Source organism: Aythya ferina (genome assembly GCF_964211825.1).
Source record: "Aythya ferina genome assembly, chromosome: Z".
NCBI classification, from domain to species: domain Eukaryota; kingdom Metazoa; phylum Chordata; class Aves; order Anseriformes; family Anatidae; genus Aythya; species Aythya ferina.
Window position 1 is genome coordinate 81,464,091 of NC_140299.1, and position 18,943 is coordinate 81,483,033.

Below are 18,943 nucleotides of genomic sequence, written 5' to 3' on the forward strand. Positions count from 1 at the left end.
TTTCAAGTCACAATAGTAAAGAATATTTTATTAAAATGGAAGCTTGTCAAACCTTATGTATCAAAACTAAGGCTATAGCTAATCATAACACAAAGTTAACTTCAAACGCTTCTTACAAGACAATATAATTTAGAAATCTTATACAAAGCTATTTTACAAGTGAGTACTCAAACATTCTGAAATGTAGTTTTACTTCTTCTAATATGCTGTGTCAATTACTTGAGTGACAATAATTAATTGTAAAAAGTACCGAAGTACCAGCATATAAAGCCTGTGTTATTTCGATCAGTGAATAAAGTAATCTTCTACATGACTCTACAGAAACAAAGTAGAAAATATTGGAATGGCAGATGTCACTAATTCATCCCTTTTGCCACGAATTCATGTCTTCTTTTCTGATGTTAAACGTCTCCAGTCATAATAGCAATGAACTCTTCTTGATTGACTATAGAAAAAAAAAAGAAAGAAAAATATTAGACAAACAAAACAGCAGATATCCATAAAACAAAAGAGAAAATAATGTATCTGTTTTATGCTTTTCTCTGAAGGTTTCCAACTTAGTATTTGTTGGGTCTGACAGATTGCTAACCACGCTTTATACATGATTTTTTTTTCCATTTAGAACAGAGTTTTCACTTTTTTTGTCATTTTTCATGTAAAAGGCTAAAGTCAGAATGCAATCTTAATTATGTGTGATACTTAAGCCAGAATCTAGCTTGTATATAACAAGCTACTATTTCTAATGCTGAAAGTAAAAATATTCTAAAAAGAAAACAAAAATATTAGAAAAGTATTTAAAAAGATGGCTAAGCAAAAACATGCCACTTTATGACTTTAACATATATTAAAATGTTAAACACGGTAAATAAAATGTATTAAACACATGCTTCTCAAGTAACAATGCAGCAGTTCCAGTTATGATCAAATTCTGTTTTATTCAAGTCATCATTCAGACCTTCGTGTTCCTCCTCCCCCAAAAAAACAAAAAAAACACACACCCACACCATCATTTTCCTCTCTGCCAAACCTGTAACACTTGCCAAAATACAAAATGAATTTTAAGATAATTTACTAATGATTCAATAAATTAGCTAGAATTAAAAAGGACTTTTGACAGGCTCTTCCCCCATCTGAACTTTCTTCACTTTACAGTTATAATTAACTGAAATTTTACACAAATGTACTCGAAGAAATTAAGTCATAATAATAAATTAATTAGCAGTCATTAATTATTTTGCTGCACTTATACCTGAGCTATTGACCTTACTCATATGTTAAAACAGAGCCACTGTAGAAGAGTTAGCCAATGAACATGTTCACTCTGCAACTAATTACTGCGCTGGGGAATGATTAGAGTAACTCAGTGAAACGAAGAGACCAGACACGTATGACAGATTTTCCCCGACAATTATCTACCCCAGCCAGCGTACCCAAGTTATTCCTAAACAAAGTATTGCAAAGCATGAGTTACATTTAAAGCCGGAAGAAAGCAAAGCAAATTAACTACGTTAAAAATATATTAAAAAATAAATAAATAAATAAACCTGCCCTCTTGCAACACATTTTAAAAAATAAGAGACAAGTTATTTTAATCTAGTTGAGGACCATACATCCTGAAATGTTAGTCAGTCACCGGATTCTACTACACATAAGAACAACGTTGTCTGTGTGATGTTAAAAAGCATCTCTACGACTTTACCTCATTGATATCTTCAAATATAACCATATATTTCTATACTTGATAAATTTATCATGTGTTGAGTTCAGATGATTACAACATTTCTGCAAGTTCTCTCTTATGTACTGGTATGTACTTTCCACCTTAATTATGTGTCAATGCATTTTTGTTCTTAGAATGTAGTGGCTAGCAATGATTTGATACTAATCATCGTCATTTTAATGGTTTATATTACAAAATAGATACTGAGAAGGTGTGAAAGAGCTGAGAAACAGTTCTAGCTATTTAAAAGGGGAATATATTTGGAGCAGATGCTGAAATAATTAAGAATATGGATAAGAGGAGAGGGTGGATGATTACGAAACATATACAGGATATTTATGTGTATGAATATTTATCGATTCATTCCTAGAAAGTGAAGGTTGAAGGGCAGAATGAGGAACAAAGAACAGATTTAAGAAAATAGAACAGATGAGTTTGGGTCTGTTTTGGCTCTACTATAATGCTTTACATTCAGCAATAGTTCTGATTCTTGGTCAGTTACACTGAAAATCACAAAAATATGGGTTTGGAATTATCAATTAAAGCTTTTCTGCATACAAAACAAGTGCCATATGATTTAGTCATACTGGTCAACAGGCAACATATTCCTTTCCCTTGTTAAGCCTCTGAAATTGCTTTAAGTTACAAAAATGAAAAGAGAGTAGACATTGAAGCCAATAAGTTGCTTTAAAAAATACTTACAGGTTATCTTATTTAAGATAATTTCCAGTTTCACTGTTTACTTGATGAAGAGAGCAATAGTCTCAATGTGCATGACCTTTCCCAACAGCAGTTATCTGAAGAACATATCTGAGTCCAAAGAAGCTTTTCAGTAAGCCACATTAAGCAGGAATTTTGAGATGAAACTTAATCAGGTTAGTTGTAAGAACAGAAATTAGATGGAACCACACACACATCTGGCTGATGACCACAGAAATCTAGCTACTCCCTAAAACTTAACAATTGGAAAAGTATGATTCAAACATCTGGCAAAGCTACTAAGATTTTAAAGATGAAAATGAAGCAGGCTATGGTCAACTTCACAGATCAGGAAAAATTATTAGTATAAAATTGCAGTTAGTAATGTGAAGCCGTTGGTTGTTCTCCAGGTAGTCAAGATGTCAGAAGAGGGACGAGTAGTTAGCTTGGGCTCAGACTACGCCCCGACACTTTACACTTATTCTCTTCTACTGTTGCTTCTGAAGACTCTTCCCTAGTCTTTGGTGAACCTTATGCAAGGCTCTGAATTAAATGGCTTGCATTTCCCCTCGCTACATACAAAGTAAATTATGTATCTTTGTCAGCATTTAACAAGGAGTAAGCTCTGAATTTCCTCTAATTCACTTAGACAATCATTTTCTACGAATACACTAAATCTATTAAAAGATAACAAATGCATAATTCTGTGTTGAGAAATTAATTACTCTTACGAATTTTAAATACCTTTTGAGTTACTGAACACTAAAATCACAGCCCAATCCCTTGCTCAAAGCAGGCTAGCTAAATCAGGTTGTTCAGGCTCTGAAACATCTCCAAGACTCCAGTGCTTACCTGCCTTCATGGTCTGAAAAAGTTACAGCATCCAGAAAGATTTTAGAGGTCTGTCTTTCTCCAGGACCTACGGCATACCCCCAACAGCCCAAATGCTCACTGCAGCATGATACAAATGCCTTCCTTTGTAGGCAAGCCTGCAGGCACATCAGCTTGTCAGTCCAATATGAAGCCCTAAATGCATGTCAGATTATTCTATTTCTATGGTACTGTTCCAGGACATTACCGACCAGAGGGCAAACATTAGACACAGAAAAAGATGCAAAAGCTGGAACTACGTATTACATTATTTTTACCTCTTCAGCCATAAGCCTGCAAGTAGGACACTAAGCACTGAACTTTAAGAAAAAATCCAAAATACAAGACCCTTGTGTTTTGTTGCACAAGAGAAATAGAAGTAGTGGACTAGATTTTTATTCTAACTATTAGATTTGAAAATATTTTCCCACAGTAATTAAACAGACTTGCTGTTCAGGGCACACAATGCTCAGCTCCCTGCATGGGTGTTCACCTCCATTTCCTGCAGCTGACGATGTACCAGCATCAAGGGCTGCACAGAACAAACACACCCCTGGTATTATCAAGTAGATTGAATGACCAATATTCATGTCTTGACTGAATTTTCACCTCGTACAGGCAAATTATTTGCTATATTTTTTGGAATCAATTGTTTCTGCTGTGGGATTACGGAAACACAGTGTTTATGAGAATGGCTGAACAGCTCTGCAGAAGAGGAACAGAACGCATTTCCACAACGTACTGAGGATTTTTTTTTCTTTTTTTTTTTTCCCCCAGTACACTGACAAAACGATGGATGAATAAGTTGGAGAGTCTTTCATGTGTTGCCCGGTTATGTGATGGACTACTGAAAAATACAGAAAGAAAAGGTCAAAAAGGCAGAGGGGAGTAACATTTTCTCCCCAGAAGTACTATGCTGAGACTGACTTCTGTTTAACAAGACACAAAACAAAAGTAATTTAAAAAAAAAAATACACATGCTTACGGTATTCATACTAACCCACCTCCTTCTGACACAACTTCTACCCAGGTGCTTGTGATACAATTTCTGAAGACTATTCCAGAAATATTCCGTAGCCAGTTTCAATACTGCACACATCCCAAAACTGGAAGCCAAAGGAAGTTATAAGAACCACAGATGCAAACATCCCTACCAAAATATTCTCTGGTTCAAAACATCTTTGTTCAATAATGTTGCTAAGTGGAAATACAATATTATAATGATAAACAATTTTTCCAACATCCAAACAAACTGCAAAGAGAAATGTGGTAACAATTCCCAGTAACCCAGGTAATCCTCCTCAGACTCAGGATCTGTTCACAAGTTAGTCACAATGAAATGAGAAGCAATCACAGCCTTCCCTAGCCTCAGATTTCATTCATTTCTACTGCATACATCATCATAAAGTAAGCATTATTACAGTTAATATGAAGAAAATGTTGTCTTGGAGAGGTAAGAAAGCATATTAATTCAGTGGAGCTTTTTTTTTTTCCCCACCTCTCCATAATTTTCTCCCAGAATCTAAGACCCAACACTGGATTATGTTTCCTATAGATGCATCTACACAGGACAAAAACAGCACAAACTGACAGCACGGAGTTTCTAAAAACAGCCATGCTCCAAAACAGGAGTCACTCCTAAGACCAGCAGTATGAAAACAAGATGATTTACCCTTTTAAGACAGATGTAAGTATGTCGAGAATACTTCAGCAGCTAGTTTGTCAGAGTGTACCAGCACAGCTTAGTAGTTTCACTACAAAGACTAAGGTTCAAGCAGCCTGGATATCACATAACAGACCTTATTTCACTGTGAACAAAACAATCTTTCAAATGTAACAAGAGCATTTAACCACAAGTGGTATTATTCCTGTATTTAAGGCATCAATTAAAAATGCTACCAACTAATACTTTCAGATTTGTTTTCCTTGGCAGGAAAAGAAGGAGAACTAGATGACAGTGAAATTTTGTTACATGACCCAGATGTTTGAAACTGAACAGAACAGTGACTCACGGGATTATTTACTTTTTCAGAATGCATCTTCAAAGCTAGAAGCAGCACCAGTTTTCTTTAAAGGACAGAAAACACAGAACATTATGGATAAACAGTACCACATAAAAGCATTATGCTGCCGGTCTTCAATATTCAATCTTGTGCTAGACTACTCTAAGAAAGAAAATTAATAGATAAATAAGGAAAATGATGACAGGGAAGGGTCCTGTCATCAAAAAGGGTATCAACCGCATTTTGGAACTAGTCAGTGAGCTCTCCTGCTTGTGGCGTGCCCGACAATAAATTGCTGCTTCACTGAGATCCTCACCTGAGCCTAAGTTATTGGCTACGGAGTGTTTCTCACAATTATGCCCTTCCTAAAAGGAGCTAGAGGTCTTTATTAGCTTGTAGTCAAAGACCATCAGTGATCCTGATTCAGGTGTCTCCACTGGTAACTCCAGGAGAGCAACAAAGAACAAAATGTGCATGTGGACTGATGTTTTCTACTTGCTCTCACCTCTACAGCTACTCCTTCGCATAAAACTAATATGAGTCTTTAGAGAAATACACAAAAGGTAATACAGGCAATGCAATGCTGTTATAACTATTCCTTTTAAAAAATAAAACAAGCTCAAAATAAAGCATATAACAAATAGCTAGTCTGGGTAGATGGCTTGCTATGCAGTTACTGAAACAGATACCAATGCAAGCAATGTGTGGGAGGACACACCTGGCAATGTGGAGGAACAACAGAATTACACAGTGTGGATTTATTAGGGAACCAGGGCCTCAGAAAACAGAGATACCAGAAGACAGTATTTCCAAAAGGAAAGAAAAGTTTTCTCAATTATGCAGTGACTCTTGTAGTAACGGTGTCAACAATAACACTCTAATGGCAATTAAAACAGAGAGCTTTTGCTATCTTTGCCTTCAGGCTCCCTGTTTTCACCACTACACTGACACAAAGTTTGCATTTCCACAGCACCTATCTTGTCTGAATGTCCTGTTTTTCCTCTTGAAAGAAAACCGTCTGACTGTTTCAGTACTTGAGTAACTGCAAACAAGCACAGGCCAGCAGCTGACAAACTCGTAGTTGTTATTCCACACTGGAGCATACATCTACCACAAGCAGAACAGAGAAAAGTGTCTGTCAGGGCTGACAGCAATGCGTTGTTTTTCCCCCTCTGTTGGAGTTTTGAATCCAACAGATGTTGTTGCTGACAAATAGAAATGTTACTGCTTCTGAAAAAGGTGATGAACTGCTACTGAAATCGCAGATGAGAATGGCCAAAGAGAAAAAAGAAAAGAAAGAAACAAAAACCTCAGAAGCAGGTTTCTGTGATTCTTGGACATGCAGCATCTGTGTTGACTGTCTGAAGTGAGTGGCTCCTGAAATCCATGTGTTAAGGTTTCTGGTGTAAATGTAAAGGTTAACTTAAGGGGAAGGAGGCGGGGGAAGACACCACCGTTAAGCTGAAGTGCTTAGGAAGATTTAATGAACATAGCATCAAGTTAGATTTGTTATTTCATTCTTTATCCAGCTAATAAGCCTCCTCTGCAGCCCACTCTGTATAGACCTTGTTGATTGCCCTGAGCAATTTTTCACACCGAGTTCTTCAGCACCTCTGAGCCCAGAAGCACATTAGAGACTCATCCCAGCTGATGCTGCTTGGACCCAGGGTTAAGTCCATCATGATTTATTAGTCAGGTACAGATTATTACACTAACAGGCTGAAATCACAACAGTGACACATTACCACTTAAGAAATACTGGACTAGAGGATCAAAAGAAGTCCTCTTAGCACTTTGTACTACATTAATGACTACATTAATGAATCAGTAAGAGGGTTACTGATTCTTACTCTCACTGATTCATACAGAAATAAGAATGTAATGTAGTACAAGGTCTCTTCCATGTACGAATTCAGTTACTTCTGCTTTCAGCTAAACTTTAACAAATCTTTTAATAAGCATTGGTTGATTAAGAGTTGTGATGAATTTGAGGGTGAGAAATCAATTTGGTTTTTAGACTCCACCATGCATTTCCAGGGCTAGTAGGTATCAAGAACTATTTCTCTTATATGTAAGCAAAATCAAGGCTGAGCTGAGAGGTTTTTTTTTTAAAAAAAGAAAAAGATGACAATGTTAAAATTTCAGGCATTTTCAGGTTAATACAACATTTTAAAAGGGGAGAAGATTAAGAATGAACTATATGGGATTTTAACTCTTCATACTTACTTTCTCCATCTCCATCTTTATCAAATTCTTCGATCATAGCCCGTAGTTCTTCATCGGACATATTTTCACCCAGTTCTCTAGCAACCCGACGCAGGTTTCTCAGACTTATTTTACCAGAGTCATCATCATCGAACAATTTGAATGCCTTGAGTATTTCTTCATGTGGATCTCTGTCCAATATCCAGTCTGTCACTGTAGGAAGGATAATGAAATTAGACTAAAAGATTCAGAATGACAAACACACATTCTTCCTATCACCTCAGCCTATTTCAGATTTTATCTATTCTTCCATTTTTAATCTATTCCAATTCAATATGCATAAATTGCTTGCCAGCTATCTGACCTTTGTCAACACTTCTCACAAGCTGAGTTTCTCTTTGGCATACACCAGTTACAGGGGAAAGCTACATGGTAGTTTAGACACACTCGTGCTTTCAATAGACTTTCCTATATAAATTGAAAATATACATGTGCCTACTCTGTTCCAAGCTTGCACTTCAGAAAAAAAAAAAAAACATCAGCTCTGACAGACACAGATATTTTAATTTGTTGATTTTAAATGTTATGATCTGGACACAGTTTTGACTTGGGGAGAACACTGCAACAGCAATAAGTAATGAATAACATTCATATGGAACTTCTCTTTTATATACAAAAGTGCCCCCCAAAAAAGAAAAAAGCAATCCCAACAACAAAACCAGAGCCCAAGGGTCATGAAAAGGACACAACTACGAGCTGCAGGATGTTCATTTTAAAAGAATTCACCAGTCTTGGTTATTCCTTTTACCAAATCCATTTGTTAGCTTCTGCAACAGAGAAAACAGGCAAACTAGCTTGTTTTACAAAAAATATTTTGCTTGTAATTATTTCAGACATTTCTGAAATACCTTCACATCTTCGTACCTGCTAGTCTTGTACTACAGGACTTACATGACTACAGGACTTTAATGACTTTTACAAAGTCATTAAAGATACACCATCCTAATTTGTGCAAAGAGAAGCATTTAGCATCTGCTACTGTTTGCAGATGGATTGCCTCCTCTGGCTCAGTGAATTTGAAATGAAGCTATTAGATTCAAGCTTAGATAAGCTCGCTATAGTAATGAGGTTTTCGTATTTTCATATCTCTATATTTATACATTTAGGTATTTATTTATATAATGTATACTAAAATGCATATAAAAATCTCTGAGATTTTTATTTAAGTATTTTTATCTAAAACTACATTGCATAACAGCACTACATCGTTTGATAAATTCTACTTTTTCTGGCAGAAAGGCAACTGCAACACTAGCTGAAGAACAATAAAACACTATGTCTCTAAATATCATAGGTCAAATGTCTGTACAGGACAAGACAAAATACAATTGTATCTTTATACATTTCAGATGGTCAGTTCCAACATTTAAAACACAGATTATAATTATGCAAAACTGATGGCTCAACATTTTTTTAAAAACTATATTCAGCCAGCTCTTCAGAATAATCGTTTCTATAACCTATTTTCTCTAACCCCCTGATCTTTCTGCCACAACTGGTATCAAGTTCAACTCTGTGACAAGGACGTATCATGTTATAACTCCATTCAAATCAGATTCAAGTTTTTGGATTGGTGCAATTGCCTTCCTGGTCCATGTTGTGCTTTCTACATGACTTTTCCTAGCTTCTCACAGCACTTTTGATTGCCTACCTTGTATTGGTCCTGGCTGTGACAGAACCGAACATTAGGATCTAGTATTAAATCATTTTTTTAAATTTTTATTTTTTAATAAGGACTGATCAATTTTATTCCCCCACAGACTTCAATTTTCTTCTGACTCAGAATTTGCTCTAACTTGGAATATGACTAAGGAAAAAATATTATCTGTCATTAACAACACATTTTCTCCAATCCTAACCTATAAAATCTCTAAGGGTTGCCACATTTATAACAGTAATTGTTTCACCATTACCAAGCAGATAGTTATTTGTATCCAAAAACCGTACTATGGTGGCGTTTTTTTTTCAGAAACCTTATGTAATTTAATACCCTGAACACATGGAGTGGAATCATGAAATAGAGATATAAAGCTGTAACATATATATGAAGGGATCCCAGTTTATATTTTTGGTAAATATGAATTGTATACAAAAGTACAATTTATGTCTAACAATCTAAAAATCCTCAAGGAAACGTAATCCCTCATTTTTTTAATTCTGCAGATCACTCCATATACACAGTATGTAAAACTATGCAAAACACACACTCTTCAGATGAAAGAAGCTGCCTAATGAAATTCACTGTTTTTATCAGCAGCTGAAAATCCTTGATGTACAATACTTAGCATCTGCTTCAACTTCTCTTATCTCTGTTTTATATGAAATCTGTATTCAGTTCACAGTTTGTCTCTGCGTACACTCCTTCCAATGAAAACCAGTGCCAACTACTTTTTCCAAGCAGGAAGGAGAGTCCTACAAAAATCAATAAACACAAAAACATCTACCTCTCAAGTTAGGGGCTATTCCTTTGTAGAAGTTTTATACAGATAAGGAATATGTGTAGCCTGTTTCCTTTTACACTGCTGTAACATGTATTCATCTCCATTTATCAGCTGACTATTCAATATACAAAAAGTTACTTTCCTTCACTGTTCATGTTTCTGAATAAAAATATGAAATTCAGTCTCCCTCCTCTATTTCCCAGTAGAACCAGTTACTGAAAATGCACACAAAGTACTTTGCCCAAACTCCAGTCACTACTGTAGGCTAAGTTTCTCTGAAGGTAGTCTTCTACAGGTATAAAATCAAATACATACCAACTTCATTAAAATCTTCAAAAGTGATCTTGCCTGTTGCTTCTCGATCATAATCTTTAAGTATTTTCAGTACATCAGCTTTTTTCACATCAAAACCCAAGGCTCTCATTGCCACCTTTTGGAAGAAAATGGAAGTGCAACCAAATATGAATATTAAACTACAGATTTTAAAAGTTTATTGTTTTTAACAAGCACCTTACTGCCCAGGACTGATTTTGTGTATCAGTGGGTTAGCAACAATAATAAATAAAATAAAAACAAAAACTGCTTTGTATAAACATATCACCTAAAATTAACATGAGCACGTAAAACATCAGGTTATAAGTGGAAAAATCAGTGTATAAAATGCTTTTTAGGAAAGCAGACTTCTTTCCTGATTTTCAAAACAAGTTTCAAGTACTGTCCCCTTTTCCAAGATTAAATTGAAAACCATTCTTTAAATTACTGAACATGTCTAAGTTTACAAGTCATCTTACAAGAGACTCAATTTACCACTTTTCCACTGATACCAGTGTAACTACAACCACATAAACCAGTAACACTTATTTTTCCATTAGGTTAGGGATACATGCTTAGTTTCCACATTTCAACAGAGATGGCAATCCTCAGCACACACTGCCTTGACTGCATTCAAACATATGAACATACACAGAACCAGAAATAGAAAGCCACAATCCTGTTCAATATAGCCTTTCAAACCCTATGCTACATGCTGACATTGTAGAGAAGGAGATATTTCTTTACTCCATACCTTTCTGTTCTTCAACAGCACTAAATTCAGGGGCACCATATTTAATTAGACACCTAATAAATGTATTTCCAGTCAGACAGCTGGGAATGCCAAGCACACTAACAGGACAAACTGTACCAACAGTCCCTAGTGGTACCCTATTCGCAGCTTTCAGCAGAGACAAAATACCCAAACTCTGGAATAAAGTTAATATAGAAAATATTTTAACTGCTTTCTTGAGATAAAGCAAGACTGTGGAACCAGCTGCTTGGATTAGGCATTTCTTCCCCAAAAAATCTTACTGTACCTATCACAGGAACACTAGCCTCCCCAAGCCAGTAAAATTAGAATAGCAATTAATAAAAGGCTTAAAGAGCCTTTAATAAACTAATGCAATGCTTCCTGAGACAGGAGGACTCGCTAGGAACAAGGACTGCCATCCCAACCTCCATCTGCAGACAGCTAGTAACAAGAGAGGCCTTCACTGGAAGAAAAACTACAGAGTCCCTCTCACAAGCACAGCAAAAAGCACACCTCATTCCTACAGACTATAGGCTCCCTGCTGAAAAATGCACAGTGGGTAAGCTCTGGTTTCTGGTCAGCAGCTTAATAAACCTGACTTACATCTTCTAGCTCAGTTTTTAAAACCTGTGGATTTTCACAACACCAAGCATTACATTATATAGTGCCTCTAAAAGGCACTACAAGACAGCTTTTCAGGAGCTGTTTTCCCACTTACTCGCCTGCCCAAGCTGCACCTGGGGAGCATTCAGATCTCTGTTACACAGAATGCTAGAGCAATTCCGTGACTGCACTGTGTACAATGAGAGGAAAAAAGCTCAATCGTACATCCATGCAAACATCAATGCAATATTTGCAATTTCTTTTTTGAATATCTCCACTCCTTCAGCCTGGCAGGAGATGAAACACATGGAGCACTGTTAAAGATGCAGCTGCCGTCATAAAAACTCACTTAGAAGAAGATATATATTGCCTGTCCTAAAATTAATTAAATGAAAAAAAAATACCTTCAATTCGTGGTAATTTATTGCTCTATCTTTGTCTGTATCAAACAACTCAAAGGCATCTTTAATTTCTTGTTTCTGTTCCTCAGTTAGTTCTCTTCTTTTCTTCTTTTTCATTTTGTCCACTGAAAGCTCATTCCTATACAAGAAGAGAGAAATTCAGTGTAACTGATTACTGATACCACTATAGATAATGTTTTCCACCAATAAGAAACTCACCATAATGGCACAGATCACTACCATCCCCATTCGACATCTCTCCAGCTTGTCTCCTCCCAATATAAAATAACACCCAAAACAGACAATCCCTTTGTGCAGGTTGAATAGCACTGCTACTCCCCCACCCAAAACAAAATCAGCAGAGGTGAATTGATAAATAGCAAACAATCAAGAAGTGTAAGGAAAACTACCTGTTGAAAAGAATGCTTGACTTTACAAGCTAGGTTAGCAGCTGAGATGACACAACTCCTGAAAACACCTTATTTCTAAACTACCTGAAAGAGTTTTGAGGCACAGATGCAGCTACAGCTTTAACTTCATGTCCAGCTGCTACAGTGGGTGTTGTGTGCCACAGATCTTTGGCTTTTTTTTGGCCAGAAACATTCCAAAGATACTTGGCACTTAGGAATTTTTTTTTTTTTTGAATCCTTTATTATCATAGAGACACTAATCTGAAAACTTTTTTGATCTGCTTCTGTTGCATATAAAAGTCCCCCAAATCAGCAAATACTACTCCAAGACAAATCTTTTTTTTCTTTGCTGGCCTAGAAATAAGACTAAATATTCAGGTAACAGAGACAGAAAAAAAAAAAGTCACGGGGAGAACACGGAAAAAAATGAAGATGACACAGGTAAAGGCTACTCAGATCAAGTAGCAGTGTATAATTTTTGCTCTAACGGTGCTTTATTCAGATCAGAGACTGAATGCTTAATCCAGACAGATTGCTTGGAAGATGTCTGCCTCAGAGCAAGAAGTCTAAAAGCAGTTGTGCACTCGATCGAGGTAACAGGTGATACCAGCCAGAACTCTCAGAAGGCTGAAAGCTCGCTCTTGGAAGCATCAGGTATGCACCAAGCTCAGCAGCAGATCACCCTGTCAAAAAACTCGACTAACTGCAGTGGTAATTCCCTCCACTCCGCAATCACGAGGCCACACTTGAAGTACTGCATCCAGCTGGGGGTGCCCCAGTACAGCAGAGGCTTTATCCGTTTTCTGTACTCTAAGGCAGACCTTGGTGGCCGCAGCACCTGATACAGGAGAAGCTGAAGGAGCCGAGTTTGTTCTGACCCAAGTGATGGGGGCAGAAGGAGCAGGTGTAGAAGGGCCACAGACATGCCATCTGTGTTGTCCTTGCGGTGGTTTTATGCAGCTGGGCAGCTGAGCTCCAACACAACCACTACCGCTCTCTCAGCCCCCCTCCTGAAAGCAAGAGGGGGAGAAAATATGATGCAAAGGGCTCAAGGGTTGAGATAAGGATGGGGAGATCACTCAACAATTATCATCATGGGCAAAACAGACTCAGGGCGGGTCCCCCACGGGTGGGTGGCAGCTCCCCCCAGACCCCCTACTCCACGGGGGCTCCATGGGCTGCAGCTCCAGCCCGGGGCCTGCTCCTGCGGGGGCTCTCCATGGGCCGCAGCCTCCTCCAGGCCACATCCACCTGCTCCACCGGGGGCTCCTCCACCCATGGGGGGGCTGCAGCGTGGAGATCTGCTCCATGTGGGACCCATGGGCTGCAGGGGGACAGCCTGCTCCACCAGGGGCCTCTCCCTGCACAGGCTACTGCCCTCCTGCTGCACCCACCTGGGGGCTGCAGGGCTGGCTCTCACTTCTCACTCTCCCAGCTGCTGCTAACCAGCACTTTTTGTTTCCTTTCCTAAATCTACTCTCACAAAGGCACAAAAAACATCAGTTACTGGCTCAGCTCTGGCCAGTGCTGGTTTCCTTTGGAGGTGGCTGAAACTGGCCCTTATCTAACATGGGGCAGCTGCTGGGCTCTTCTCATAGAGGCCACCCCCTGCTGCCAAAACCTTGCCAAATAAACCCACTACAGTCCTTCACTGTCTAGAGGATTCGATGGAGAAGACAGAGGCAGGCTCCCCTCAGAGGTGCACATCCAAAGGACAAGAGAAAACTACAAACTGCAACAGGTGAACTGCAAGTGGATCTACAGGAAAACTCTCATAGTTACGTACAGGAAGAGCCGCAATGACAGGCTGAACAACCTCCACTGCTAGAAACATTCAAAACCCAGCCAGAAAGATCCTCACCAACCTCCTGCAGCTTTGAGATGGATCTACTCTGAGCAGAAAGCTGGATTAGATGGCGCCCAGAGGTCCTTTCCCGTCTGGTTATTGTGTAATTCTACATGTTTTCAGGAAGAAACCTATTATATATTCATCTGCAGCAGAGAAAAAATGCATGTTGTGCCACATCATGTAAGGTGCTTGAAGATAACTGGTGTGTTGTCCTGGTTTCAGTTAGGACAGAGTTAATTTTCTTCCTAGTAGCTGGTAGGGTGCTATGTTTTGGCTTAGGATGAGAAGAGTGATGATAACATGCTGATGTTCTAATTGTTGCAGAGCAGTGCTTACACCAAGCCAAGCTCTGTCCTGCCAACAGGCAGGCTGGGGTGCAGCAAGAGCTGGGAGGGGACAGACCCAGGACAGCTGACCCAAACTGGCCAAAGGGATATCCCATACCATATGGGGTCATGGTATGGAATATATAGGGGTGGCAGGCTGGGGTGGGGTCCAGACTGCTCGGCGTTAGGCTGGGCATCAGTCAGCAGGTGGTGAGCAATTGCATTGTGCATCACTTGTTTTGTACACATTATTATAAATAGTACTATTGTCATCATTATTATTATTTTCCTGTCTTAATAAACTGTCCTTATCTCAACTCACAGGCTTCGCTTTCCCATTTCTCTCCCCCATCCCAGAGAGGGAGGAGTGAACAGCTGTGTGGTGTTTAGCTGCCGGCCAGGTTAAACCACGACGTGTGTAAATGGCACATTGCTTTTCAGGCATATTTGTTTCCCAAATCCTGCAGCTAGCCGCTTTTACTTCCCCTTTATTGAAAAAGAAGAAGGCTACCTAACTTCAATCAAATCTCAGCGATTGACTGCGCAGCTGGGGTTCAGCTTTCAAGCACAGCTGGGGCTGTACCACAGAAATCCCCTAAGTGGACAAGGCTGTGTTCTGCACAGGGTGAACCTGGCGCATCCCCAGAGCCCCCAGGACAGCACAGACGGGCTCTGGATTACCGCAGCTTTGCGCAGCCCCAGTGGCCCTTGGCTGGCTGCAGAGGGCGAGCAGGCAGCTTTGTAAGCCTGAAAGCGGATTATCGCTCAACTCCTGTGCAAAAAGGACCCTCCTGCCTGCCTGCCTGCTGGGGTGTGTACGCACCGCACAAAGGGCGCTGCTCCAGGCGGCCCCGCACCGCCCCATCCCCTCCATTTTGCTGCCACCCCCCACCCCCCCCTCCCGCTGCCCCAGCCTCCAGGCGCCCTGGAGACGAGTGCCAGCGGGCACCCTGGAGACAACCCGCAGCCTCACCACGGAGGCGAGCGAGGCTCCAGCGCCCCGTTTATCCCCTCAGGTGATAAACAACGAGGATCCACCGCCCGCCCGCAGCCCCCCGCCGCCCGGCCGCGACCGTCCCCCCTCCTCTCGCCCGCCGCCCCCCGCCCTGCCGCCCCCACCTCACGGACAAGCTCATGTTGCCGCCGCCGCCGCCGCGCCGCGCCGCCTGATTGGCTGCCGGCCGCCGCTCGGCCCGCCCCCCTCGGCTCGCCGATGGGCCGCCGGGCTGTCACTCAGCGCGGAAGGGGCGGGGCCGGCGTGCGGAGGGGGCGGTGTGGTGGCCATGGGGGAGGGCCGCCATTTTGTGCGCCTGCGCCTGGTGTCTGTGTGTGTGTTTGTGTGCGCAGCCTGCGGGGGGCGGTGCGGGTTCCGGCTTTACGGCTTGCTAGGATTGAGATTGTCCTCCTAAAAATATATTAATCCGTATATACCAAGTCTGTTTTGACACTGGTTCCAAGCACAGTCCAGGCTATACAGCCTGACAGCAGCGTAACCCTAACTGACTGCAGAGGTATCCCACAGCGCAACCCACAGCACCGCCAGGTTATAACCTTATCACGTAGCTCCGGTCCCACTAATCCTGAGCACTGCAAACCAGTCAGTGATGCTACGTGACATACTCCGTGGCTGGAGGAAATACTCAAGTCACTGATGACAAAAAAACACTGAGAATCAGAAGTGTCACCTCAGCACGCCATCAGCTGCTTCACCGTGTGTCCCCACCGCCTTGTCATTTGGGGTGCCCATCACTGGACAGGGCTCTTACCCACTGCTAACGATGCAGTACAATGCCACTCACTGGACCACATAGATCTTCAAGTCTCTGCTGCCACGAGTGAATCTCGAGCTGGATTCACTGGAAGGGCTCAGGCAGTGAAAAATGCCCGCAGCCACTGGAGTCCTGCTCGACTCAGCATTCATCACTGACTGGCAGCACATCACGTCGGTGTTTTACATCTGCAGACTCACAGATTTCCAGCAGTAAATCAGGCAGTGCTAGTTAAATCTCTACACTTGGCTGCTAACCTGTATAGATTAGTGAACTTGCAGCAGGTTGACCCTAGGTGCTCTACTGGACCTGAATAGCTGGAATCAGTGGCCATGCTCAAGACACTGATCCTGAACAAAGTCAGTCAGAGACAAGGGTTATTTGGCTGGCTGTTCATATTATTTCTGCCTGACAGATCGAGTAGGCAGAGGCACTGTGAGGAGTTTGTAATTGTCCTCTTGTGAACAGATGGCACTTTGTAATTAAAAGCGTAAATTACTGTCAGGTTTAACCCTCAACCTGCACTGTAGAAAGACTTTTTATTAGAGAATTATAATTTCAGTCCTTGTCATTTGGATAGATCTGTGATTAGATGCATTCCTCTGAACAATTACCTGTTTGCCTTCAGATTTATTTTCCCCACAGTTTGGAGCACAGAGCTGAATACAGGTCCTGAATATGGGTCACAGATCTCCATGCTGGTAGCTCTGCAGCCAGGGTTCATCACGTGCAAGCAGTTGGTGCTCCATAGTAAACAAGGATACCTGCAAGCAATTTTTGCACTTTATATAACATAGACACATGCTCAGAGAGAAAAGGGAAGCACTGAGTGGAGAAAACACACTCTCAGAGCATGGAGGAGGTGGTGCTATAAAACCCACAGGGATAAGCACATCCCCATGTGCTTTTGCTTGTAAATTTGGTGATTCTAAGCTAGTCCCATTTGCGAGTGTAGGAAGTAAAAGTGTCTTACCGTTTACAGCCCTGGAAACTAAACTTGCACTGTTGATAAATTTAGCAAAGCCAGCTGCTGTGTTCATGTTGCACATGAAGTGGAGATGCCAGGAGCTCAAAAACAAAAAGACAGGCTCAAATTATGATAGCAAAAAGTAAATATTTGATTTGGGGTATAGTAACTGCAACTCGTGAACCTTTACATTTTCCAAGCTGGCAATACCCCTTCTAATGTTACTACTTTTGAGTAGATGGGATTAATCAGAATATCATGAGCAAGGGTCTCACACCTATGCATTGCCACCTTACAAAGGAAAGTAACTGCTTATTTTGGGGATACCCTTGAAGGTTCTGTTGTTAGCTTTTAATGAATTCACAAACTCATCTACTGCTTTATGAAAGCCATTTGTGGCTCTGATCTGTCTGCCAGCCATATTTTCATTTTGAGTGAATATTTCCTTCCCTATTCTTAATTTAAGTAGTATTGAAACCATGCAGCTGTTCCCTTGTCCCAAACTGAATTTTACAAATCTTGACCCACCTGTTCAAAACCAGATTAAATAACATAACCTACTGATGTAAAACAAGCTGCATTATCAATAAAATTAATCTAGAAACTTTTAAAAGCATAGTTTTGTTTTGGCAGACTGCATTCAAGGTCAGGTGTTGCTTGTCCACATCCCTCTTAAGACAAATCATAGGCACAAAATCAGTGCAAAAATAGAAAACCATGTAAAGAACATAGCATGTGCTCTAACCAGTTTGATGGAGGTGTATTCCTTTACATATCTGGGTCAATCTGCTGAGCAGTCCCTTACTTGCTAGCTATGATAAAGTGATGGAAACACTGGCCCTTTACAGAGTCCTCCCCGTGTCAGGGTTCTTTTTTCCCCCTCCTGTGTTTTCCAATTGTAATTGCTGTTGAACGCCTCCTCCTACTTTCCCAAGACTGTGTTGTACACATATGGGGACACACAGAGGCAAAGTCAGTTATTAAATTGGTTAGATCATCCCGTCCAGTAAAGGCTGACTGGTTGGAGGAACCATGTAGCAATGACAGAACAAACAGGAAATGGTTTGGGACAGCATAGCAAAAAGGTAATAGCAGACTTACAGCACTGTTGGCTTCTGCTTGAATTCTGGAATGAAGTATATTATTTTTTTATTTTCATGGTAAATTTAAGGGCTTTTTTTTTTTTTTTTTTCCTCAGGATCAAACACAGCAGCGCTGCCACTGCACCAGAGGCAGCTCCTGGCTGCAATCATGCTGCTGAGCCACTGGGCAAATCCCCTGCTCCTGGCCAAGCAGCAGCTACACCTTACACACCTTATAGGCCTGTAGGGAGCTAGTAACAGCTCTGTATGCTCTGTATGTCAGAATATATGTCAGAGAGGAAGAAAGATGGGATATTCTGCCTGTGTGTGCTCTGCAGAAGTGCTAGCTGAATTTGAGGTATGAGTACACTACAAAAAGCAAGAGGGTGTTAATGTGTAAGCTATATGTAGCCATTGGTAAAGAGGTTTAGCATCATCCTACACAGTTGTCTGGGCTAATTACGCATGTCAC

At 40.6% G+C, this 18,943-nt stretch overlaps 2 protein-coding genes across 8 annotated transcripts in view; both read right to left on the reverse strand.

Moving 5' to 3' along the window:
• Nucleotides 1-15,905, reverse strand: CETN3 (centrin 3). Of its 7 annotated transcripts, none has more exons than XR_014687276.1 (7): nucleotides 15,773-15,905; nucleotides 12,072-12,207; nucleotides 10,314-10,428; nucleotides 7,519-7,710; nucleotides 4,294-4,395; nucleotides 2,423-2,530; nucleotides 1-445 (listed from the first exon to the last, which is right to left on the reverse strand). XR_014687276.1 is itself a non-coding variant. In XM_084504560.1 (5 exons), the coding sequence occupies exons 1-5, from the start codon at nucleotides 15,787-15,789 to the stop codon at nucleotides 402-404; spliced, it is 504 nt and encodes a 167-aa protein (XP_084360686.1). In that variant the 5' UTR covers nucleotides 15,790-15,905; the 3' UTR covers nucleotides 1-401. The 7 variants fall into 7 exon arrangements, 2 of the variants coding, with proteins under 2 accessions (XP_084360686.1, XP_084360687.1); XR_014687277.1 differs by having other exon boundaries at nucleotides 2,423-3,408; XR_014687278.1 differs by having other exon boundaries at nucleotides 2,423-4,136.
• Nucleotides 12,167-18,943, reverse strand: part of MBLAC2 (metallo-beta-lactamase domain containing 2) — a 15,913-nt gene continuing 9,136 nt past the window's right edge. Inside the window, exons 3-4 of the transcript XR_014687274.1 lie at nucleotides 17,037-17,186; nucleotides 12,167-12,207 (exon numbers count right to left, since the gene is read on the reverse strand). The gene's annotated coding sequence lies outside the window, so the exon portion shown is untranslated. The remainder of the gene's footprint in view (nucleotides 12,208-17,036; nucleotides 17,187-18,943) is intronic.